At 32.3% G+C, this 25,310-nt stretch overlaps 3 protein-coding genes, 1 long non-coding RNA gene and 1 other non-coding gene across 5 annotated transcripts; 2 read left to right on the forward strand and 3 right to left on the reverse strand.

Moving 5' to 3' along the window:
• Positions 1–1,627: 1,627 nt before the first annotated feature.
• Positions 1,628–6,824, reverse strand: LOC150033131 (uncharacterized). Its single transcript, XR_016523661.1, has 5 exons — positions 6,786–6,824; positions 2,997–3,742; positions 2,596–2,690; positions 2,444–2,509; positions 1,628–1,809 (listed from the first exon to the last, which is right to left on the reverse strand). It is a non-coding gene; the product is annotated as an uncharacterized LOC150033131 (long non-coding RNA).
• A 1,660-nt stretch (positions 6,825–8,484) lies between these two features.
• Positions 8,485–12,112, forward strand: PTAC16 (plastid transcriptionally active 16). Its single transcript, XM_039045388.2, has 5 exons — positions 8,485–9,098; positions 9,434–9,886; positions 10,010–10,078; positions 10,214–10,272; positions 11,172–12,112. Exons 1-5 carry the CDS (start codon positions 8,649–8,651, stop codon positions 11,866–11,868), a joined length of 1,728 nt encoding a protein of 575 aa, XP_038901316.1. The 5' UTR covers positions 8,485–8,648; the 3' UTR covers positions 11,869–12,112.
• A 698-nt stretch (positions 12,113–12,810) lies between these two features.
• Positions 12,811–18,006, reverse strand: LOC120088236 (myosin heavy chain-like protein). Its single transcript, XM_039045389.2, has 15 exons — positions 17,876–18,006; positions 17,688–17,775; positions 17,565–17,611; positions 17,160–17,249; positions 17,005–17,058; positions 16,517–16,594; positions 16,354–16,422; positions 16,131–16,286; positions 15,913–16,039; positions 15,744–15,781; positions 15,496–15,585; positions 15,299–15,403; positions 14,806–14,955; positions 14,434–14,543; positions 12,811–14,346 (listed from the first exon to the last, which is right to left on the reverse strand). Exons 1-15 carry the CDS (start codon positions 17,909–17,911, stop codon positions 14,271–14,273), a joined length of 1,314 nt encoding a protein of 437 aa, XP_038901317.1. The 5' UTR covers positions 17,912–18,006; the 3' UTR covers positions 12,811–14,270.
• Positions 18,007–18,028: 22 nt separating this feature from the next.
• Positions 18,029–18,102, forward strand: TRNAV-CAC (transfer RNA valine (anticodon CAC)). Its single transcript has one exon. It is a non-coding gene; the product is annotated as a tRNA-Val (tRNA).
• A 2,968-nt stretch (positions 18,103–21,070) lies between these two features.
• On the reverse strand, positions 21,071–23,492 carry LOC120088237 (ras-related protein Rab11C). The gene is made up of 3 exons (XM_039045390.2): positions 23,235–23,492; positions 22,903–23,098; positions 21,071–21,863 (listed from the first exon to the last, which is right to left on the reverse strand). Exons 2-3 carry the CDS (start codon positions 23,065–23,067, stop codon positions 21,375–21,377), a joined length of 654 nt encoding a protein of 217 aa, XP_038901318.1. The 5' UTR covers positions 23,068–23,098; positions 23,235–23,492; the 3' UTR covers positions 21,071–21,374.
• Between the last annotated feature and the right edge of the window lie 1,818 nt (positions 23,493–25,310).

Consider the following 25,310-nt stretch of genomic DNA (forward strand, 5'->3'; position numbering starts at 1 on the left):
ATGCATTTCAAACAATATACCACACATTTATTCATACAAACATTTGCTACATTAACTAGGTGTTGTTTTGTTAAAACCAAATGTCGATTGTTGTTGTGTCGTGAAAAATCCACCGTCTTGAACGCAAAATTCAACGCGATCTCGGTGTTAAATCGCGTACGCCGTAGGGATGGTCATTCAAACCGTAAAAACCGAACCGAAAACTCAGTGAAACCGAAAAATGCGGTTCGATCCGATTTGAAGAAATTTTGAAACCGAATTATTTCGGTTCGGTTCGGTTTCACTTTTGAAAACCGAATTTGAGACCGAACCGAACCGTTTTTAACTAATATATATTTATTTATATATATATTTAAAAAAAAGAGTAAAACTGAATTTTAAAATCAAACCGAACCGAATCGTTTTTAATTAAAAAAAATATAACATGAATTTTTTAAAAATGCCAAAATCGAATTTGAAACCGAACCATGCGGTTCGGTTCAGTTTCACATTTTAAAAAAATCGGTTCGGTTCGGTTTGACCACCGAACCGAACCAAACTGTTTCCACCCCTAGTACGCCGGTTGTTCTTCAAGATTAACACAACTTCCAAGCTCAAATGTGCACTTACCACATAAAATAATGGAATCGTTGGAAATTATGCTTAGACCACATAGAGAAATAAAGAAGAGAGAGGATCGATTTTCTCATGTATTTTTTCCAATAATTGAGAACCTTTTAAAGAAAATATAAGATTTGTTTTTTTTTTTAAAGGAAATTGTTTCGAAATTAATTTAAAAACTATTTTAGGATTAATTGAGATCAATTCTTGGAATCAATCACAAATAGTTAATTTTTGGAATTAATTTCAATCGGTGATAAAACATTTTTTCTGTTTTCTTTTCTTTTGCTATGTTAGTCATTTCCAACATATTTTTGGACTACGTTGGGATGATCATAATTACTTAGAAAAAGTAAAAATAGAATGTTTAGTTAAAATTTTAAATAATAATACAAGATGACTTTAGCTAATTAGATGTACTTTGTAAAAAAAAAAAGTTGAATAATTCTGCAAGCAAATAAAAAGCATCTACAATATTGAAGAAGGCAACTAGCTAATAACTATATATTATTCTTTACGAAGTGTATATATAGCAAGTGAGTTTCCATTGTAAACATTAATATAGCATAACCAACATAGATGTATGTGGTTCGAATTCTTGTCTCTATTGTAATTTTTTAAAAAAATGATTCCCTTTAAAACCACTATTTTTAAATAATTTGTCAAAAAACAACTAAATGATTGTGCACGGCCTAAATATGATTCTTGCAAGCTGGTTGTTGATCGATTTAAATAGAGAGGGGAAAAACAAAAGAAAATGATATACAAATGTTTCAAGCTGTTTGATAACCATTTTAGTTTTGGTTTTTGACTTTTGGCTAAACTACTTCAAATTCCATCCACGAATTTTTGTGTTCTAGTGTAACGACCCGACCCCCTAGGACTTAAGTTAGGCCGTTACTAAATACATGCATGCATAGAACTCAAAACGACACTTGGTTATGACGAAATAAATGCTAATTAAATAAGATAAGTTCAAAAGAATTTCATTAAATTCAAATACTAAATCAATAGTAGAGTCCATAAATCATAAAAGATAATAAATAAATCTAAAAAAGGATTCTTAAAAGTAAGTTTTAAACATCAAAACTAAAAATTAAGAGAAACATGAAAATAACTTTAAATCTCATGAGCGGAAGCGTAAAAACTAGTCCCAGTGGCTCAATCACGAATTCCGCTTGTCCATCGCCGGTGCATCTCTACCCTTACCTGAAACAACAACATGAGAAAGAATGAGTATAAAATACTCAATAAGCAACCCCACTACTGGGGTCAGGCTGGGCATCTATGTCCTCTAGATACCCACCTTTGGTGAAACATATAAACTGCTCTAGTCCTCATGGGACACATATGCACATGAAACAAGAAGAAGACTAAGTCATATTCTACTGTAGTTAAGTATGCCCACTACCTCTAGTGAATCCCGAAGGAGACACAAACTGGTGAATCCCGAAGGAAACACAAATTGGTAAATTCCGAAGGAAACACAAAATCTAATGGGCATCTAACTAATCAGTAAAGACATTTGTACAGTCTCAACATCATAATCATCACTGTACGAATCTATGACATACATATAAACCTCAACATCATGGTTCTACAACATACTTGTATACCTCAACATCATTAGATCAAATACAACCATGGAAGCACATACCATCTCATACTAGCATTCAAGTGTCTATGTGCATAAATAGATAATTCAGATATCGTACCAGAACATACTTTAATCATGTTATACTATCAATCTTTCATGTTGTCATTCTGCCATAACCTTCATTTAACATGCTAGCATACATCCAATGTCTGGCCCATGGGCAGTTCCAGTAGTAAGATTACTTACCTTGATATTAGGTCGAACCAAAAAAACAATTGAATCTTTGTGAAATTCTTGAATCCTTAATCAAGCCTAAACATAAACCAAACTTTAAAATTAATAGTTAAGGCCAAAATCCAAACACCAAAATATTACAAAATATTTCCAGATAACCTTACCTAAGGTGTAGTCCAATTCGAATTCACCTTCCAAACCTCCAATTTTAAGCCCAAACAATTAGCAAACCAAACTCTTCTTCATCTTGAATGAAATTCTTGAATCAACCCATAATTTGAAATTAGGCTTACATGATTAAAGTTTGAATCAAATACATACTTCACTACCAATGTCTCAAATAAATTGTCTATATGTAACTTCGTAAAAAAAAAAAAAAAAAATCACTTCCAAATGACTTTACCAAAATTTCTCAACAACCAAAATTAATCCCACTGAACAACACCTCAAACCTTCACAAACTTGAATCCAAAGTTGAAACACAATGGGTATCAACCAATTGATGCCAAAAGTAAATAAGTATTCAAGAATCAACCAAAAACAATCCAAACGGCAGAAATCTTACCCAAATCGATAGATCAAGTGACGGCAAAAGCGAACGGCGCTTGAGCAGTGGTGGACGGAGGTCATGAAGAAGAAACTGATGTGGCGGCTTTGGGCGGCGGCTAGGGTCTCAGCTGGAGGAGGAAGAAATTAAGGGGGGGGGGGGGGGGGGAATATCCTTATTCCACTCTATACTATTAAATTTCTTTCCGTTTCAAAAGAAAATTAATTCTTGCCATTAATTTTAATAATTTCACGCCAACAATTAAATTTCCGTACTTATAGTTGAAGTCCAAAATTCCAAAAATGCTCTCTAACTAATAACAATTACTGAAATTCCAAATAATAAAATTACTGAAATTACATTATTACTAAAAATGTGCGGGGTGTTACATCTACTTTCTTTTTATTATCATGTTTTTAAAAAACCAAACAAAGTTTTGAAAGTTAGAAAAAGAAACTTTCAAAAATTTGTTTTTTTTTTTTTAATAAAATTTGACTAAAAATTCAATAGTTTTTTCAAATATCATAAAAGAGAAATGAGAAGGAAATACACATAATTTTAACAAAGAAAAAACAAAAAATGAAATTTTTATCAAACAGATTCTTAAATGTTTAAATCGTATGAGTTCCTTACAACTAAATTTTAGAAAGAAGAAAATAATATAGTTATGTAAGGTTAGTTTGTTTGTGTTAAAATTGCACACACATCTAGCTATAGGTATACCACCCGGCTATAAGTGCACTTGAGTAATAACAGAAAGATTACTGCAAAAAAAAAAAAAGAGAAAGAGATTAGCAAGTCCCGTTCGGTAATAATTTAGTTGTTTATTTTTTTTTTTGAAAATTAAGTCTACAAACACTATTTCATGGTTTAAAAAATCAAACCAAAATTTGAAAACTAAAACAAATATCTTTTAAAAAGTTGTTTTTGTTTTTGGAGTTTAGCTAAGAATTCGACCGCCATACTTAAGAAACATGCAAACCATTATAAGAAACTTAGAGGCATAGACTTAATTTGTAAAAACAAAAACAAAAAACAAAATAATTACAAAACGGGGTCAAAGTAATTGTGGCATATTTATGCGTAAAATCTCTTTTTCCTATGGGACCTGTCCTAACAGGCGGGATTCTTTGCTTAAGCAGGAAATGGAGAAATTTTTTTTTATAGACTAAATAAGGACAAGGATGTGGAATGCATTACCCATCTCCATCCTTGCATACCTCCTTGTTCCCTTTGCATAGCTCTTGTTCCCTTCTTGTTAGTCTCTTCTTTAATTTATTATAATAATTTAACGTCATGTTATAATTATTATATAAATATCATATTGAAAATTTCAAATTTTGTTGTTTAAGAGTCAAAATAATGTATATGTTTGAATTAATATTAAAAAAATAATGAATATGTTTGAATTGAACATTTATATTTAGATTATATATATGAATAATTTGATAGGTAATCATTTTCATCTATTAGAAAATTTGAATAATTTATCTTCAAATTTAAATTATCCATGTGGAACTAATCATATAATTAAAAAAATAGTAAGAAATTTAACTATTTAATTAAACTTTTTCCATAGTAGTGATTTAAGTTTATTAAATTATTTTTTAAAAAAAGTTAATTAAATTAAAAATAACACATACTAGAAAGAATTTTATACCTCTTCTATGTACATTTTTATATAAAACCACTCATCTTAAAATTATCTTCATTTGAATAATTAAGAGGTGAAAGTTTCAAATGTCATGTCTATATGCAGTTAAATTCTAAAATAGAAATGCAACTTGCCACTTTAATAGACAAACTTATTTTTCGTTTGTAATATGTTAAAGTATTTTTTGAACATTGACTAAATGGTTTATATTTTTTCTCTTAATAAAAAAAAATACTCCACTTGTTAATTTATTTATTTTTCTTTCAATGATCGACCAATATATTCACTATAATTTTATTTTCTTTTTTCTTTTAAAAAAGGTAATTTTTAATTTATTTCGAAATCTAAAAAAAACTATTATTAATTGGGATGTTAATATATATTGATTTAAGCAAATAAGTATATAAGGATTTTAAAGATGGTATGAGACAGAGAGAACATTATCATGCACCATTGTCTTTTCATATACTATTTTCTAAAATGTTTTTAAGACATTATTATTGTATGAAAATAACAAAAAAAGGGGAAGGATTTCATGTATAAATTTAATATTTTTTCACTTATCATATTAAAATATTTCATCACATTTATTTTTAACACATTTTCCAATATTGATATATTGAAATCTAACTCAATTTATGTTGTTGAATGTAATGGGAGGATGAAACTATATATCTAAAACTAGAAGAATGCACACAAATACAAATAAAGTTTCTCATCTACGAGAGACCTAGTGTCAAATTTTAGTCCATCGATACTTGATATAGTACCCTATCAAACACTTTGATGTGTAAATCAGTATATGTGAGATGGATCATATTATTTTAAGCAATTAGAATATGTTTAAAATAGACTAAACAAAATATATGATCCATTAATACTATGATCTTTAATATATCTATTGTTGAATATTCTCTCGAATAATTTCTTAAGTACTGGAAGGACACCTTAGTTAAGTGATATTTTTATTTATAAGGAACTTCTTCATCTCTATTTTTCTAAATTATTTGTAATTACACTCAGTATTAATCAGATTGGTAAAAGAAAAAAAAATTGAACTTAATATAGTAAAAATAGAGTGATATTTTCAAATTTTGGTAATTGGATTTTAGCATTCTATCCTTAAAATAAGATCATATCATTTAATGGGAGTGGGTAATTGGAAATACTTTCTTTTTCTTCTTTTTTAAAGTTGAATAACATATGGAATAGGGAAATTCAAATCTATTAGGTTTAAATCGAGGTATACCCAAAACACAATTCAATCATTAATTCATTAGTTAGAAACATTCTCCCACATATTTTTCCATAATAAAAAAATAGTTAGTTTATATCTTCATCAAATTAACTTTTAAACTTTGTTTATAGAATTATATTTAAAATTTAAATTTAATAATATATTTAATATAGACTAATTTTATCTTAGTTCATTTTGGTCATTGTACTTTCAAAATATTCATTTTTTTTAGTACAATAGTGGATAGGAAGATTCGAAAGATAGACCTTATGATCACGCATACTTGTATGTCAATTGAGCTATGCTTGCATAGTTACTCTACAAAGACAATATATGCTCTCAAAGGCTAGGCTCCACTATCTTTTTGAGTTATTCCAGCTTCTATATAATTTTGTGTCGCGGTTAAAAAAAAAAAAGTTGTCTCAGCGGAAGGAGACGAACCTGCAACAATAGAGACTACTGATCCTCTTCTTGTTCCTAGTAATATGTTGTGATTTCGAGAAGCCATGAATCCTAAATATGAGAGATCCGGATCTCTCAAAATAGAGAAGGGTGGGCAGGCTTCCGCAAGGGCCTCCCTTCTCTTCTTTATCAAAATAATGTGAAGACGCAAAATGATCACTTTTTAAAAGGACAAGAACAAGGACCAACATGCTCAAAGTTGACAGTACAAGGACCAAATGAATCAAAGTTGAAAGTGTAGGACCAAAATGAACATTTTGAAAGTACATATAAACTAAAATGAACCAAATCTAAAAATGCAAGGACCGAAGTAGCATTTCAACCTTATTTAAATAAGAAAATTATGTTAAAAAAAATATTTACAAATCACTAAGAAAAGAAACCAATCAAATAACAAAATTAATAGCGCCCAACATGAATATAAATTAACTGAGCATAAACTTGTATTATCAACCTTAATATTAGAGGTTTGATCCCTCTGTCCATATATCCTGAAAAATGATAAATATAAAATAAAATCAATGGCTTACAAAAAAAAAAATGTTCAAATACGACAAAAAAAAAAAAAAAAAAAAAATCTCCAACCCCATAGTCAAGTAGCTGAAGAAATTATAAACCTAGCACCAAGACAATTTCAACCTCTGTAAATCCTAATATAGCCCTAAAATCAAAATCCACAGACATAATATCTGTAGTCCCAAATCTTTAAATAACAGTAATTTAACTAATAAATATGGTCATCAAATCAAATATTTACAAATAAAATTGTCAACTTAATTTTTATCTTTTTTTTTTTGTCACCTTGAAAAAAAGTTTCAAATGAATATAACTCAATAATAAATGCCATGTATTTGTTTATTTAGAGATTGGAGGTTCAAATCTTACCTTTCACCTGTACCATACTAAAAAAAACATATATGTTGTTGAAGATCCTCAATGTGTAAAGATGAAAACATCTCACGATCATTATAAGATACATGAATTCTCCTCTCGTTTTCAATTATTTTTTAGAGGTAACTTTTCAAGTATTTCTAATATTGTATCAGAATCCATAAAACTCAACATAAGTATTCAGTTCGACTCAACAATGGTGAACCTAAAGATGCATCATCTCGAATGCATGTTGAGAATGTTGTGAAGAATTGTGATTGACTAGAGTAAGTTCACAATTAAAATAGACTAAGAAGAAAAAAGGAGATGATCATATTGGTTCACCATGAAAAATCCTAAACAAATGAAGGTTAAAAACATTGGCAAGATAGAAGAAATCAAATATATAAAATAGGACTCGCAAACTTACTATTTTTTTTAATAGAGGAATAACAAATTTTCTTAACCAGAAGATATTCTATCTATTTTATGATACACTTATGCCATTTGATTTCAGATGATTTTGTTATCGATGGATACCCAATTTGACCTTGAATAATGTAAAAAATCTAATGATAAAAAACTAGCATTGGACGATGAGAATTATCTAATGACCACAAATCGATCTTGCACTATATATATAACACAATATCTCACGTTATAAAGATGAGAAGACTCCCAATCTAGTTTAAAAGAAGAAGGAAAAAAAGTTAGGGCAAATTGCAACACAAAAACTACCCTAAATTATAGTTATAGTTCCAAGAATACCCTCAAACTTTCCAACTAAAAATTGAACTATCAAATTTATACAAGTGTTAAAACTGAATCATTGAATTTACATAATTGCAGAAATTATAATGATTGTATAAGTTGAGGATCCAATTTCACTATTTAAGGATCCAATTTCTACTGTTATAAGTTTGAGGGTCAAATTTGAATGTCAGTAAAAATTTAATGGTGCAATTTTTATAATTTACAATCGCCATCAATATTTCATGATCATTTTTGCAATTTCCCTTAAAGGTCATAATTGTTTTTTTTCCATTTTATTTGATTCATTCATTTATTTAGGTGAGATAAATAACAAGAGGGTTGGATTGGAGTGGATGGCAATGGATAAGCAAAAATAATATTTTGTTTTTTATTTCCCAATCTCAATAAACAAGGTCAATCTTGCAGCTTCTGGTGTTCTTTCAGTTTTATTCAGTGGATAAAGTAATACACGTGGCATTATTTTATTTGCTTAGTTTTTATTTCTTTGGATAATATTTCCAAATAATCTCAGAAAATTGGATGGCGTTTGGCTGCGGATTTTTCAGGATGTGGGGACTGTTTGTTTACGAGTCCAATCAAATTCCGAGCCATGGATATCAGAAAAACCTGAACCCGAACGGAGATCAGAAACTGACCACCGACGCCGTTTCTTCTCTATACATTCTTTGTTCCAATGGCGGCGATCATAAACTCCAATTCATTTATCTTAACCACCGCCCCAAACGCCCGGCGAAGCTTCAAGAGCCACCGGAGACAGTTCGCCGTCTACGCCAAAAGTTCTGGAACATTCTCTTCGTTTCGCTTGGGGAAATCGAGCAATGAATCGCCGTCGTCCGATGACGCTCCGGCTGAAGATTCCGCTAATTCGAATCCGTTTCGTTTCGCTTTTGGAAAGGTACCGGATGTGAAGTCTCTGATTCCAGTCGTTGGCGAGCCTTCGTCGGGTTTGTCGTTCGGGAACGCGAGGCGTAAGGATTCTAACACGGTGTTTGTCGCTGGTGCTACTGGTCAGGCTGGCATTCGGTTAGCGCAGACGCTGTTGCGAGAAGGTTTCAGTGTTCGTGCTGGTGTGCCGGAGCTTGGTGCTGCGCAAGAATTGGCTCGTCTTGCTGCCAAGTATAAGGTTAGTTTTAGTATGGATTTTACATCTGAGAACGGAAGATATGAGTATTTGGTTGTTTTCTGTATTGATACTTTTATTCTTGAATCTAGTCGTTAAGTATTTGGTCAGAATGAATTTTGTATCTGAGAATGGAGGTGTGAGGATTCCGTTGCTTTATGAATTGATAACAACTCTACTCTTGAATCTAGTTGTTGCAAGGTCAGAACGAATTCTGTATCTGAAGTTATAAGGATTCCTTGTTTTCTATCATGAATTGATGATTCTACTCTCGCATCCGGTTCGGTAATTCGTTTTTGACGAATAACATTGTGCATTTTATCTGTCGAACACTGAAGGTCATATCGAATGAAGAATCAAAGCGGCTAAACGCCGTTGAATCCTCCTTTCAAGACGCGGAAGCGATTGCCAAGGCGATCGGAAACGCCAGTAAAGTGGTTGTCACTATTGGCGCAGGAGAAAATGGTCCAACCTCCGAAGTTACCACATCGGACGCTTTGCAAGTAATTCAGGCAGCGCAGCTCGCCGGAGTAAGCCATGTAGCAATTGTCTACGACGGCAATGCATCAAGCTCCTCCACCTACAATGTACTTGACGGCCTTTCTTCATTCTTCAACAATCTTTTCTCCCGATCTCAGCCGTTGTCCGTGGTGGAGCTCTTGCAGAAAATAGCCGAAACTGACGTCGGTTATACTTTCATCAAGACGAATTTGGTCGAAGACTTTGCGCCTGAGCGGGCCTATAATGTTGTCGTCGGAGCTGAAGGAAGCGTTAGTTCAAACGACTACAAAGTAATGTAATGTATGCCATAGTTATCAAATAATGTTGATAGTTTTTTCCATTTCTCTAATTTCTTCGAGAAGAATCATGTTTATTATGACGGTATGCTGATCTTGACTCAACGTTGTTATCAGGTGGCAAAGTCACAGATAGCATCGTTGGTGGCCGGCGTTTTCTCGAACACGGCGGTGGCCGAGAACAAGGTGACCTGCATTTTTTTTATTACACCGACGATTATGCCCAAAAAACTTTCACAACTCTTAAGCTTTTAGCTATTCGACTATTTTTCTGCAATTATTCAAACTATTGATCGGGCATTTCACAACTTAATTCTTAAGGTTGTGGAAGTGTATTCTAGTCCATCTGCACCCTCAAGCTCAGTAGATCAACTTTTCAGGTAAGTTTTCCCCCTTTGATTTAATTGTTTATACAGATCACCTACTATCTTCCAAATTAAATATATCACACAGTTAAAATCTAATAAGATTTTTATTTCTTTGTTTGGAATCTTTATTATTTATTTTCTCTTTCCTTGTGTGTCTCAAGTTTATTAATTTATTGGCTAAATTACGAAAAGAAAGATATTTGGTGCATCCTTGCAATTACAAGTTTCTGCATGACGAAATTTTCTCTCTTTTTTTCAAAAATTATATTTTTAAATATTTTTTTTTTCTTTGCCATTAAATGGGATGCACAAAAATTAATGTAAATTAAATTGCACCCAAATATTGCTCTTACACAAAAAAATACTTCTAAACTTTGCTGATTGTTTCAAATAATACCTATTTCAAAAGTTGTAATATCACCTTCATCTTTCACAATGATTTCAAAAACTACCTTTAGATAAAAAATCCATTAGAATGTCAGATGAAAATTGACGCTTGGAATGATATGATAGTGATCTAGGATGGAAATAGGGATTTGATCACTGACACATACATTTTATGTCTCATTTTTCATCCAAGATCTAAGAGATTTTTAGATCAAGGTAATGTTGAAAAGTTGTCTGACGTCAACTTTAGAAAGAGTATGAGAGATTTTTTAAACAAAGGGAAAAATTGAGGGTATTTATTATAATTTAACCAAATTTATTATTTCTAAAGCTCAACAATACTGATTGTAACACTATTGTACATAGGTGTGAAAGGTAAGGTATTTTGAACCTGAAAATTTGAAATTGTTTAAGTAAAATGAATTTACTTCCTTTTCAAACCGAAAACGTACTGAAGGTTCTTGCATAGTTTCATGAAGCATTATGATTGGAAGATTAACTGCTTTGGTATAAATTTATATCAGTGCCATTCCCACGGATGGTAGAAGACAAGCTTATGCAGAAGCACAAGCCAAGGCAAAAGCAGAGGAAGAAGCCATAAGAACAGCTGAAAAAGCTCGTGAAGAAGCAGAAGCCGCAAAGAAACAGGAAGTGGAAGCTGCTAAAGCCAAAAGACTCTCAGAAAAGGTAGCCGCCCAAGCTTCTCCTTCTTCTTCTTCTTCTCTTACAGAAGAATCCCAAAAGCAAGAATCAGATCAAATCGCTTTCTTTAATTCCTTCTTGAACAAAGCCAAGGATTTCAGTTCAGAACAATCCCAAAAGCTCAAAAAGCTTTCAGAAAAGGAACCTCGACCAGCCAAAGAAGAGGCCCCAGAAAAGGCTGACAATGGAGCCAATTTAGTGAACGACTTTTTCAACAAAGCGAAGGGCTTTGGCTCGGCACAGCCATGGGAGAAACTAGCTTTTCAACTACCAAAAGCATCTGAGGAATCAAATGCTCAAATAGCCACAGTGAGAGGACAAGCCAAAGCTCGAGCATTGCCACCGAAGAAAGCATCGGTAAGACAAACACAAAAGACCAATTCAAAGCCTTCTTTTGCTCTGAAGCAGAAAGAAAACTCAAAGCCTAAAGCAGCAGCCAAAGAGGAGACAAAAGCAGAGGTAAGGAAAGTTTTTGGTGGTCTCTTTAAGCAAGAAACCATATATGTTGATGATGATTAGGAAGAATATTGTTTCTCTGACTTTCTATGGCTGATTGAACTCTTTGAAGATCTTATTTTATTTTGTGTATTTAAATTGTAATCTATATATGTATCTGTTTTTATGAGGGTTGGTTACTTGGTTTTACAAGATCCTGCAAAGAATATGTGAGCTTCTTGTGTGATTGTGACGTTCACAATTGTTTTTGGCAATTGAGAAGCAAATTATTCAAAAATGAATTAAATATTGTTTTTGCTTTATGGCATCTTTTGATGTGAGATTTCTTTGGTTAATATTTGTGGCTTTTTGCATTAAAGAATTGATTCTCAAATGCTTTAGATTAAATGATTGTAGGATTACTTTTAATTTAGATTAAGGGTACATTTACCAAAGATCAAGAAAACCAGTGTAATCGTAATGAAATTTCATTAATGAATTAATTGTAATGAGCCTAAATCATTAAATGCAATCAAATCGCGTTTACTTGGAATTATGAAATTGGTCACATTTAGTATTACCGTTACCATTACGGTTTGAAATTGCACAATTCATCTCTAACTTATCGGTTTTCTTTTGTTTAAAAAGTACTTAGCTTGCTCTACCTAAAAAATAGTACGATGATAGTCGTCCAGTCTAATGGAAAAATTGAACCAATAATAAAACCAGATCTCTTAGAATTTTTTCATAACCTAGGAGTCGGAACTTTGCTCCCTTATACCCAGGGGCACTCACCCTCGCTCCAAGATCAGGATCCGAGAGATATCAAGAATTTCTGGTCTTAAAATCACCTCAAGGTTCGAGCTCTTTAATTGAAAAGGAGATTTTCAATTTCAACGTAGAGCATAAATCCAAATATCCTTGGCATTCCTTCTTATTAACTCAAACAAAAATCAACTTAAGAACGTGTCTTTAAACTTGAATTCCTTGTGAACCAATGAGCTAAAAAGAAAGTTCAAACCAAAGTTTAAGAACAAGACGGTTGAAAACAGCCACCATTACAAGATGTTACAAAGTTCTCTCTCTCTATATATATATTGCAGAAGGAACTAAGACCCAGATGATTATAATCATATAATTTAATTCAAACAAAGATAGAACTCCCACACATCAACCAAAATTCAGCAAAGAACCAGCAGAAGGGACCACCAAACAGATGCAATGAGAAAAGGAAAAAAATAGATAAACGGTCCGATCATCCAATTTTCTAATCTCCACCACCCCCCTCACCACCGTGGGCATGGGTGCTACCATCGTCATCGTCAAAGGCATCCATGGCCACTGCTGTGGCCGCTGCTGTGACAGCAACGGCAGCCACAGCCATGGTGCTGTCAGCATTTGCATCACCTGTGTTTCCATTTCCACTACTATCACTACTAGAGGAATGCTTACCTCCTTTTGTGCCTCGGCGAGATTTGCGGCGAGAAGGCTTAGATTTGGAAGATTTCTCCGATCCTCCATCAGCTTTGTGGCCACTTTTATGGCGAGGAATACAGAAACAAATCTTTGAGGACTCCATTGTTGAGCTTTCTTCCCTGCTTATGTCTTCCTCATTAAATCTATAATTATAATAAGAGTTTCTTTTGCCAACCTGTAGATAGCTTTGTTAGCAAGTATCAATAAATATCAAAACAGGGAGAGATTTCAAACCATACTATCAACTTTTTTCTGTTGCTGTCTTCTCCCTTTTCTTTCCCCCTCTTTTACTCAAAAGCTGATTGTAGGGGAAATTTTCCCAATTGGTGCAATCCAGCTAAGCTCAAAAGACAAAATAATAGCTGAGAATAACTTTTCTGACTTGTCCAAATATTTTGATGATTGAGAACTAGAGACGAAGTTTGATGATTTGTCCAAAACAGGATGAGTTTACACTCTGATTGAATTTTCTCCAACAGTTTCTAATCCATGGTTAAAACTTAGACAATGTAGTTTTAAAAGAGAAATTAATGAATAAGCAATAGATTTGTCTACCGATAAGATTAGATTAACGAAAACGACATGTAAAGCATTCAATTGGGCTTGTCATTTTCTACAATAATTCGATCCACAACTGATCGAATGGTAAAGTTGATTTCCTCTATCCAATCAATCTATGATTCATTTACTTGATCTTAAAGATTCAATTAGATAAAAGGAACAAATTCCATGGAATAGAACGTGTAAAACATTAAAAGAATGATCTGTTCAATTCAATAACAAAATGAATATGATTGTACTATAGCTTTGGTTTGGAATCTACCAAAAAGCTACAGAAAACACTCCCAAAAGGGGCCTGTTGGTGTACGTATAATTTTTCTCACAAAATGCAACTATGTGACATATGATAAATCTTACATCGAACCTCTTCCACGCTATGCATGTTCAACTTCAGACACGTTTTTTAACCAAAGCGTTTCCATGCAAATTTCCTAGGACATATGTTGTATTCAGCGTACTACAACAGATCCATCTTGCTTCACTTTAATAAGGTTGCTTTCGATGTTCCGCAGCACCGGCTTATAGCTACAACATAACAAGCAAGAATTCAGGAAAAAGTCCTCGAAATAAAATTAATCAACTGTTATCTGTATGAAAGAGAGAAGATCTTACTGGCGTGTGAGCCCATTATATGCTTGTGTAGCCTGCTGGAGTCGCCTTGACAGCTCCAATACTTCTGCTGATAGTGACTCTGCTCTGCTCTGTTCTTTTGCAAGTTGGCCCTTCACAAAGAAATAATAGGAAGATCAAATTGTTAGTATAATGAATACTTAGATGACCATCCTAAAGTATGAACAAAGAAACCAAGGTAACTGATTACAGCTGAAAGTTTCTATAGAAGAAATAACAAGTCCGACATGGTCAGTAATAACTTAACTAACATACGGCTAAATATTCAACTTCCTGAAAGGACTTCCGACTTCGTTGAGACATCATCATATAAGTGCAAAAGGCAGAGAAATGCACCCTCAGCAAGAGACTAACCTTGAGGGAGAGAAGTTCAGCTGTTAATGGAGGAGTCTGGGTCTCAACTGCCCCATCTCTATATGACAATGGCAGACTGTTCGCTTGTTCTGTTCTCAACTCGTCTAGAACTCTGCGAAGTGCTTCATTTTGCTTTAGACAATCTTTCACCTACAAAAACTCCAATCAGCAGTAATTTAAAATGGCGTCTACAGAGCAACACTGATTAGATCACTAACTAAAGCAAACATACTGCACCTCAAGTATAAGCAATTTAAAAAAGGGGCAAAGATAAGAAGTGTTCTGGAAAACAAGTTACATATGCCAAAGTTCCAACCGGTTCTAGTCTCCAAACCCAAGCACCAGGTACCATTCATTTTGAAAAACAGAGAAATTCTATTATAGCAATGAAATTTGGGGGTGGGGGGGGGAAGTTGGGGAAAATCTTTCCAAAGCTCTTTGTAGACTTTGTAAAGGCCGCAAACAATCATGTAGAGTTGACAATTATAAATACCTGATTCTCCCAGTGTGCTCCTATGCCCACAGCCTCATGGTAAGAGTTGGATAGAGTAGAGTTTTCCTCAAAAAGCCTCTCTATTTCAGAAGATTGTGAATCAATCTGCCAAAACATGAGAAAAGGCTCTCATTTAGGGGCAAATTTCATAAATCCTTTGGAGTGATAAAATGAGGAGAAAAGGGAAAAGACTTTACTTCCATCAGAAGCTTCTGTCTACTATTCTCCAACCTCTCGATCACAACAGCCATGTCATGCAACTGCTTCTCAAGCTTGTTCTTATCTTCCTGCAAATAGCATAGTAATGTCATAATGAGGGGAAATAATGAATAATCAACATTAGAACTTCAAGAAACAACAATGAGATATCTCAACAATGCAGTTATCGAAAAAAAATCTTTTGCAATTTTCTTTATAAAAAAAGTTCCAACAAAAAATCACTTACAGCTGAAAATGCCTTCTCCACTGCCTTCTCTGAGATTTCTGTAGAAAAACACACACAAAAAGGGGTACTTTTATAGATCTGAAATTATTGCCAGATGTTAAGCAGATGCACTCTTGAAGCTGGAAGAATTTATCAGGCTTCAAAGGTATTGGCATGACAATCTCTGTACCTGAGGCCTTTCTGGATGTACTTGCAAGCTTTTCTTCAAGTTCCTGCTTTTCAGAAATGAGGGATGAAATACGGGATTGCTCCTCTGATAATTTTTGTAGATCCTGCTGCCTCAAGATTGACATGTTCTGTTACACCACCAACTAACGTAAGGCACTAACAAGTAATAACCAACACGCTGACAAGAAAACGACAGAAGTTTGTCCACAACAGCCATACCTGCAACTCAGAATTTAGTTTAGATATTTCCTTTTCTAAATTGTGCATCTGATCAAATGGATTAGCAGTTGGTGTGGTTCCGGCGAAAGAGCCATTCATTGCTTGTTGTTGTATTGAGTTTAATTCGGCTCTCAAGGCTGCAGCATCTTCCTCCGCCTAATGCAGAAAAAATATTTTTAATACCAAAAAATTACTTTACTGAGTGGTTTGAAACTAAACATACTCGATATTGTTCCTCCTCTGCTTCCTTCAATTGTTTCCTTAAAGTGCGGAGCTGAGCCAACAGATCCTCCTATATTTATATATCACACCATCAGTAATGGTTAGGAGGAACAAAATAAAGGGAAATGGGAAAAAAAATTAAATAATATCTAGACTGCATATACCCGGGCAACAACTGCTGCGTCTTTCTCCATGGCTACATCTTTGAGAGCTTTCCTTAAAGAAGGTACAGTGTTCGTTTCCTACAAATTTTAGGTAATGTTGTAATCAGATTGAAATATTCAATTAAATTTACAGAACACCTACTCAAAGATTAATTGAACAAGCAAAGATTGCATGTTGAGAAATTTCAGTAAAATGATGCATAAGTTGAGAAAATCTCTTCTACCATCAAATTAGGAGGGAAATGGGATTTAAGTGCAGGTTAATAAATAGCAAAACCTTACGTACTTCCAAATAATAAATTTCATTTCAACACAGAAATTGGAGTCATGTAATTACTTGTTTTACACTAGAAATGCATCAAATATATTACAAGACGAGTCATACAAGGGAGATATATCTAGCCAGAAGATATAGTATTGAAAATGAACAACTCTTACGACCTACCCAAAGGAACAGAGAAAATTCAGTCAGGAAGAACATTAATTACCAATTCATTCAATTGCTTTTGAAGCATGCCATTCTCAGCCTCCTTGGACTGAAGCTGAAACAAAGTAATAATTACAAAATTCAAATAAATTATCAATGCACGATGCTTTCAATGGCATATTCTGCATAATTGGGAAAATATTAAACAGAAAAAACCTTCGAGCTTATGACATTCTTTTCTTCTTCTAATTCCGCATTCTTCTTCTGCAAATCCTGTATCTGAGATACTAAACTACCCACATCGATCTGCATATAGGAACCGACCGATCTCAATTAAAAGGGGGGAAAAAAGGAATTCTACAAGGTCCCGTTTATTAAATAAATTCGCTATTGAATGAAATTGTTTAGCAAATTGGCAATTACAACAATTGGCTATTAGTCCAGTAAGTTCCATTACATTCATGCCACATTTTCCTAACTATATTTGAATTTTATCAAAACATGGGCCCTAGTAAAAAGATATAAGAAACTATTCAAAACGAAACTTAAGAATTAATATCAAATTTCAGGATACAAGAACATGGCAGAGAAAGTTAATATTACAAAAGTTAATAAACCTACCTCTGAGAATCGACTTCCGCTCTCTGATTTTCTAATACCAGAAGCTTCTGTTCCAATAAAACCAAGTTACATCCACAACCAATAATCTCAATAGTAATTTCACACGAATAAACAATAACAAACCATTTGATTTGGAGGCTGTACTCAGATCCGGTCCGGAAGAAACTTTGCTCAATCTCTCCGCCGCTCTCTTTTGCCGAATCTCTTCCAGCTACCGAAATAAATACGAAATTAAACGTATATGTGTTAATTCACAAATACATTGAGGGCACTATGGTGTGGAAGAATGCGAACGGGCAAAAAGTTCTTACCGTTCGTCGACCTAAAGATGCGTGGTGAGCGTCCATGGCAAATTGCGAGAAATGAAGAAGAAAATGTTCTCTTGATTCTCAAGTCTAGATTCAATTCTTTAAAATTGTAAATTATTTGTAATGTTATAAATGAGAAAGGTGCTACTCAAGAAGGTCTGGGTGGTGTAGTTGGTTATCACGCTAGTCTCACACACTAGAGGTCCCCGGTTCGAACCCGGGCTCAGACAATTTTTATCCTTCCCTTCATTTTCTTACTTTCTGCCTGCTAAATTCTGATGGCCATTCTTTTTTTAAAAAATCTTTATTCTTTATAAATTTGCAATTTTTTGTCTTTTTGGTTCCTAATTAAATTATATCATGTAGCTAGAATATTATAAAAATAGTTGTCGGAAGTAATTAGGTTAAAATATTATTTTAGTCCTATACTTTTAGAGTTGTTCAATTCTAGTCTCAGTATGAGTGCAACGAAAATTTGAAAAGAAAAAAAAAACAATCCAAACCGGTCCAATGGGGTTCGATTTTTTAGTATAAGATTGGACCTCTTAGTTTGTATTTGGAGAAAACAAAAAAATATTAGTTGAGATCGATTGTTTATTTTAAAAAACCAATCAAAATTGAACCAAATTGAGAGTATATATATACCCTTAAAATTAAACTCTAACATTACTTATCTTTTAACATCATAATTATTATGGTGCGTATATATTTGTTGTTTAAAAAAAATAATAATGATTATTATTGTGCTTATATATTTTTTTATTTAAAGAAGTGCCCATAAAAAGCAATCAAATTTCAATCTATATAAAATAAATAGAACCCAATTTTAATTTAAAATTAGTAAAAATAACCAATTCAAAATAAAATAAAATTTTGGAAGGAAAAAATAAATACCAAAATCGAAAATCAAATCAAATAAAAATCAATCCATTGGTTTTGTTCTTTATTAGACATTGGTTTAGGTCTCTTTCTTTGTAAAATCATTGGTTTGATTTGGTTTTTGGTTGGCCCCAAAACTGACAAAACTAAATCGACTTCACCCATATTTTTAAATGTCTAATTATAGTTCATTTACTTTCAATTAATTTAAATTTAATCGTTACTACTAGTTTATGTTGATATTTTCAAAAACTTTTGGTTATCTATTAGCATTTTCATCATAAGCTTTATAAACATATTCACATACTTTTATTTTCTTGCTCTCTTTGTACTCCAATTTTTTTTTTTTAAATGATGGATTAAATTTAAGATTTACTGAAAATATAGACATTGAAGTTGGACATCTAAAAGTATGTGAAATAAAATTGAATTGACAAGATATAGAAGGACAAATATCAATTTATACCCCTAAACTTTGAGGTTGTATCGATTTAAACCTCAATCTAATAATTGTATCAATTTAAATCATAAACTTTTATAAGTCTATCAATTAAACCCTGAATTTTCATAATTGTATCAATTTAAAGTCCCTATCATGTTTTATTTAGATACACTTATGAAAGTTCATGGTTCAAATTGCTATAATTATTAAACTTTAGTGTTTAAATTGATGCACGCTAAAATTAAAAGTTTAGTTACTACAATTTTGAAAATTTATAAACTAGTCCATCTGATTTTGAAAAAATTAGAATTTAATCCATACGATTTAATGAAACCTCATAAATAGTTCATATGATTTGATAAAATCTATTTACGAAAGTTTTATGGGTGCAATGTAAGGAGAAACCCGAAAAACCGAATAAAAATGGCTTGAACTGACCGAAATCACTCATTAGTCATTAGTTTTGGGCTGAAGGCTGTCGGTTTAGCGGCTTCAGGTTGAAAAATATAATTTTAAAAAAAAAACTGAATATTTTTGGTTGGTTTCGGGCTATGCCAATTGAAAACCAAGCAGGATGAGGAACTATATATATTGAGCGTTCATAACGTTTGTTTGGTTCAATTGGTAAGTTCCGTTGAATACTTGAGGTTGCGATTTCGATTCCATCAATCTGTTCTCGATTTTTAATATCTAACTCTTTCCAAGACCACACATAGATCAAAATTTTAATTTAATCTTAAAATTTGCAAGTTTTTTTTTTTTTCTAATTTAAAACTATATTATAATATATGTAAACTATTATAAAAGTAGTTGCCCTGAATAATTACTACGAAGATTATTAAAAGAAAAATATGATTGATTGTGATGTCTTTAACTAAATTAATAATTTACTAATTTTGAAACATTGTCATATTTATAGTTATTTTGGTCGGTTTGTTTTTAGGGTAGATAACTTAAATATTTAGATGTTCGAAATTATAGATGTATTAGATCATAGATGCCTAACATTTTTATATTACCATATTTATTTTATATGAATATTTTTGTATATATCTAGTAATATTTTGATAACTACATTTATTTGATAGGATTTTTACTCAGGATGTTATAAATTTATATAATATAAGAATATAATTACTTTTATCTATTTAAATTTCTTTTTAAATTAATACAATTTATATTAATCATATATGTTATTTTTCTCAACAAAATAATATAACATAATTTAAATTTTTTTATAAAATAAATATTAATTTAAAATGGAATATTTTGCCTAAAAATTATAAGAACTACAATATAACAAAAAAAAAAAAAAAAAAAAAGTAATATATATAAAGAAAAAAATGATAAAAAAGTAAACTGGAGATGTCCTCAACTCAAAAATCTAGAATCCTATGTTTTAGAAGGACAAAAAAAACTCTACAAACGGCTTCTTAAAGGTTTCTATATTAAAGTGTAGAGTGAGGGATTCGAACGTCAAACCACGAGATTAATAGTATGAACATTATGTCAGTTGAGTTGCATTCTTGTTGGCAACAAATTCTCTAATTTCAAGTTTGTGTCTAAGAAAATTAATGAATTCATTAGACATACAAAGTTCAAAGTAAGAAATAATAAATTAAATTAAACTAAATTTTGGAGGACAATGTTTGGCTGTTCTGTTTCCTTCTTGATATAAGGATCCCCCTAAATTGAGGGATTCTTATTGTTCACCATTCACCACTTTTTAAAACGAATCCAGAGTCAAAGAGAGAATTCATTTCTATTTAGTACAAAATAAGCCAGTCAGTGACAAACACAACTACCAATTCCAACTGTATCATATCTGTTTAATTGCTAGCTGAAAAGTGTAAGAATTTCTGAATCAGAGTTGCAAATAGAGAACAAATACAAATCAAATTCCTTAAGTAATTGTTGTTATATGAATGGGTAAGTAAAGGAATCAAGGAAGAAATTTGGAAGTTGCTGAAAATAACTAACACTTGCTAATGAGATAAACCAGGGGATCAAGAGGGGTCGAGTAAGATAATCATTCTACATGCCCAGTATGAATATGCTACGGTTTCCTAGTTTCTCCAAATCCAGGAAGATCAAAAACAACAGATCAATTATGAAAAGAAAGGAGAGAGAGGCACAAGAGAAACCTTTGATGCGAACTATCAGTTCTATCTCTGTATCTGCTCACGAAGAACAGCAACCCCGTCTGTTTGAGTCACCAGAAGTATCGGAAACGTTGATGGTCGTTCCTTGACCGGGATGGGCAACGCTAGCAGCTGCTTCCTGGGCTGCCAATGCCTTTTTGCTGATGATATGGTAGATCTCTGTCAAGATGGTTTGGAATGCCTTGTCGATATTGGTGGCATCCAAGGCTGACGTCTCGATAAATGAAAGACCCTCTTTCTCTGCCATGGTCTGCCCATCATCCTCTGAGACAGATCTAAGATGACTTAGGTCAGATTTGTTTCCAATCATCACAATCACAATGTTAGAGTCTGCATGATCTCTCAGCTCCCGAAGCCACCTTTGAACATTCTCAAAAGTCTGTCTCTTTGTCAGATCATAGACGAGGAGAGCACCAACAGCTCCTCTATAATAAGCACTAGTAATCGCACGATATCGCTCCTGACCTGCTGTGTCCCAGATCTGTGCCTTGACTGTCTTTCCTTCTACCTGTATGTCAATAATATTAATTAAAATGAGATGGCTAACACTTCAAGTTCTTAAACTACTAAGAGTACAGAACTCTGAAATGGAAAATGATTCCAGACTGAATAATATTTTGCCCAATTCAGTGATATCGTCAATGAGGGCAACCCGTGAACTCGTTGGTCTTCCGTGTATAATCTCTTGTATATGATTCCACACATAGGAATATCGAATAATTTTAGTTATAGACCTCTATCTCTCTTCTCCCGTTCCTTCAAAAATTTCAGAATCTTTGCTCCATTGATTAATAGCTTTTCACAAGAAAAATAGCCATCCCACGGCTAATATCTATTGGTTTGGGCATAATAGGATTGGCATACCCTAACTTTTCTTCTTTTTTCTTTCTGTGTACATGGATTTGAACATCTGACTTCAAAGCGTCAATCTCATGTTGGTGGCCTACCATAACTTTTCATAAGAAACTTTTGGTTTTAACAACATTTAAATCAGTTAAAAGAGGACAACCCTTTATAATACTTTTCATTAGTGAAAACACTCAAAATTTGACTTGCAAAACTAGTGGAATACTACAAAAGTATAAATATACAAGGTTGCTTTATAATTTGGTAAGAAATAAGTGTAATCTAGAAATATGGGAAAAGGACTCTGCCAATTTCCTACTGCTTTAACTACTCACAACCATATTTTAGAATAATTGAGCGTCTTTCGTTAGACATGCCTAAAAAAGCCAGATCGTTTGCTTGTTAGATCAGCAACAAATTATTTATTTTCCATAAATCCTGTCCCTATTCATTCAATCCTAAACGTCTGTAGCCTCAAGCAATACAGCAACTACTTCAAAGCTTTACTCAAACCCTACATGCAATAAATCCACTGTACTTTAACGATCGAAAGTAAAAACCAAGGCGCAATCCACAATTTCGAAATCATCGGAACCTAGATTTATGAACTTCATAATCACAGACGGCAGCTAACACGATCAGTCAATATATTGGAAAATGCTAATTTAATCGCGGAGAGTTCAAACGATTAAGCTTTCTACCTGGAGAGTCCTGGTTGAGAACTCAACACCAATGGTGGATTTGGACTCCAGGCAGAACTCATTTCTGGTAAATCTAGAAAGAATGTTGGACTTTCCGACGCCAGAATCCCCAATCAGAACAATCTTGAACAAATAGTCATACTCGTGGTCCACTTTATGAGCCATGGCAGTCTCCGCCGCAGATTTTCGAACAAACCTGATCCAATAACAACAAATTCAGCAATTCACAAAGCAAAATCGAGAAAATCGGAATCATCTACAGTAGTTGAAACGAGAAACTTGAAGAAGCAAGAGAAGCCCCAAAATGAAAAATGGTAAGGGAGAATCGAGACCTGTTGGCGAAGAAATGGAGGATGATTTTGAGATTGGATTGGTGGGAAAGAAGGTTGACTACGGAGACGACGATGACGGCGGCGGCGGCGGCGGAAGAATCGAAGGAAGAAGGAAGAAAGAAGAATGAATTAGGCAGAGAGAATTAATGAGGGAAGTTATAGACAGAACAGAGAGAAGATTGATGGAGTTTGTCGTCTGAGGCGAGTTTGACGTTGCTTGTTTACACGGCTGAATGGAAAGTGCGAGCGAAAAAGGTGGTGGAGAAAAAAATTGAAATTTTAATAAATACGGAGATTCTTTTTATTTTTGTGAAATTACAGGTTAATCCCTACGTTTTTTAGATTTTTTTAAAGTCTAAATTATACAAAATTAACGGTTTACGTTCTTATTAAAAATACTCTTATTGGTAGGTTTTTTTAAATATATATATATATATATATATCCTAAATTTTGAAAGTTTCAAAAATATCTTTAAAACTTAGAAAAAAATTCAAAAAATATTTTTACTGTTATTAACAGAAATAGTTTATTTCTCTATTTTTTCTTCTCTTCTCCGATGCCTTCTTATTCTTTTTTTTTTTTTTTTTTTGTTAACGGTTTGATATTTGTTTATCTCAAAAAAAAATAAAAACAAAAATAAACCAACACACTTCAGTTAAGTATATATGAATTATAATAAGAACAAAAAAAAATAAAAAATAAAGTAAGCACCCTGGAATTTTATGACTTAACTATTTAAACAAAGTTATACATTATTATTTCAGGAGAAATTTTAATTTTGAAATTTTGTGTGATTTTATTAATTTTATGTTTTAACTTACAATTTGATTTTTATTTTGGTGGTTGGAAATTTCTAGGTAAGAATTGAAAAAACAAAATAAAAATAAGGTCTATATGAAAACTGAGAATATAGATATAATTTATTTTAAAGTTGGTTATTTTCGAACTTAAAAAGAACTTCAAACAAATTTATCACCATACTAGCAACATTAACTTATTTTATTTTATTTTTAAATTTAGAGTTGCTTTTACAAATAGACATTGACGTTTTCTATTCATATATTAACGGTTGTGATAGTTTCAAACTTTTTCTAAGTTAAGGGTATTTTTTAAACTTTTGAAAGTTTAGGGGTATAAAAAAAATACTTTTTTCATCCATAACTAACAATAATGGTATTATTGAACTTTTTTTTTTTGCAAGGTTTAAGGGTATTTTTGAAACTTTTCAAAGTTCATGTGTAATTTTTACACGAAATACAAAGTTCAAAAGCATTTTTTACAATTTAGCATTTTTTAAGTAAGCTTTTAAATGATGTTTTAATAATTTTTTGGAAATTTATCGATATAGGGGTTTGTATCAATTTAAACCGTGAAGTTTTGTAATTGTATCAATTGATATCTTTCATTAGGTTTCGTTTGGAAAAACCTCGTGTGAAAATTTTAATTGTATTGATTGAACTTACAAACTTTCATAAATGAATCAGTTTAGGCTCTTATACAAAAATTTATTTGAATATGATCTATATACATACTCTAGTCGCCCATTTTGTAAAATCGACATTTGAATAAGTTTACGCATGTTTGAGAATTAATGCATTGATGATTTTCAAAGGTGGTCATAATGAATGGTCTAATTGATTGACTTATAAAAATTCAGGAGTTCGATTAACTTAAATTATAAGTTTCACGTGATATTGATCGAATGAAATTTTGAAGAAGGTGTAAATTGATACACTACTAAAATTTCAGGATTTAAATTGATACAATTAGTGGTTCAAAGTTTTAGTTGATACAACCCTATAGTTTAATAGTGTAAATTGATATTTGCCCTAAATTTGTTAAGTTTAAAAATATCTAATCGAACCAATTTAAGTACAGTTGAGTAAGTTGATGGAATTAACCCACGTAAATATAATTCAATGTGCATAAAGTTTGTACTGTCTTTCTTGAACTTAAAGTTAGAAATTATGAACGTACTATATAATATTGGTTAAAACATGAATTTGATCATTTTTATACTTCACAAATGTATAAAAGTAGTTTATATATTGTCATGTAATTTGTAGAAAATTATC

Source organism: Benincasa hispida, chromosome 10 (assembly GCF_027475165.1).
Source record: "Benincasa hispida cultivar pf3 chromosome 10, pf3_genome.v1.1, whole genome shotgun sequence".
NCBI lineage: Eukaryota > Viridiplantae > Streptophyta > Magnoliopsida > Cucurbitales > Cucurbitaceae > Benincasa > Benincasa hispida.

Bases quoted from the DNA above. Each gene is read 5' to 3' on its own strand.
- PTAC16 (XM_039045388.2), top strand. From the start codon at position 8,649: ATGGCGGCGATCATAAACTCCAATTCATTTATCTTAACCACCGCCCCA. The intron at 9,887-10,009 runs GTAATGTAATGT...CGTTGTTATCAG, and splicing joins TTAGTTCAAACGACTACAAA to GTGGCAAAGTCACAGATAGC. The intron at 10,273-11,171 runs GTAAGTTTTCCC...AATTTATATCAG, and splicing joins TCAGTAGATCAACTTTTCAG to TGCCATTCCCACGGATGGTA.
- LOC120088236 (XM_039045389.2), bottom strand. From the start codon at position 17,911: ATGGACGCTCACCACGCATCTTTAGGTCGACGAACG. The intron at 17,776-17,875 runs GTAAGAACTTTT...TTATTTCGGTAG, and splicing joins CATCTTTAGGTCGACGAACG to CTGGAAGAGATTCGGCAAAA. The intron at 17,612-17,687 runs GTTTGTTATTGT...TTATTGGAACAG, and splicing joins TACAGCCTCCAAATCAAATG to AAGCTTCTGGTATTAGAAAA.
- LOC120088237 (XM_039045390.2), bottom strand. From the start codon at position 23,067: ATGGCTCATAAAGTGGACCACGAGTATGACTATTTGTTCAAGATTGTT. The intron at 21,864-22,902 runs GTAGAAAGCTTA...ATTGACATACAG, and splicing joins TCTCAACCAGGACTCTCCAG to GTAGAAGGAAAGACAGTCAA.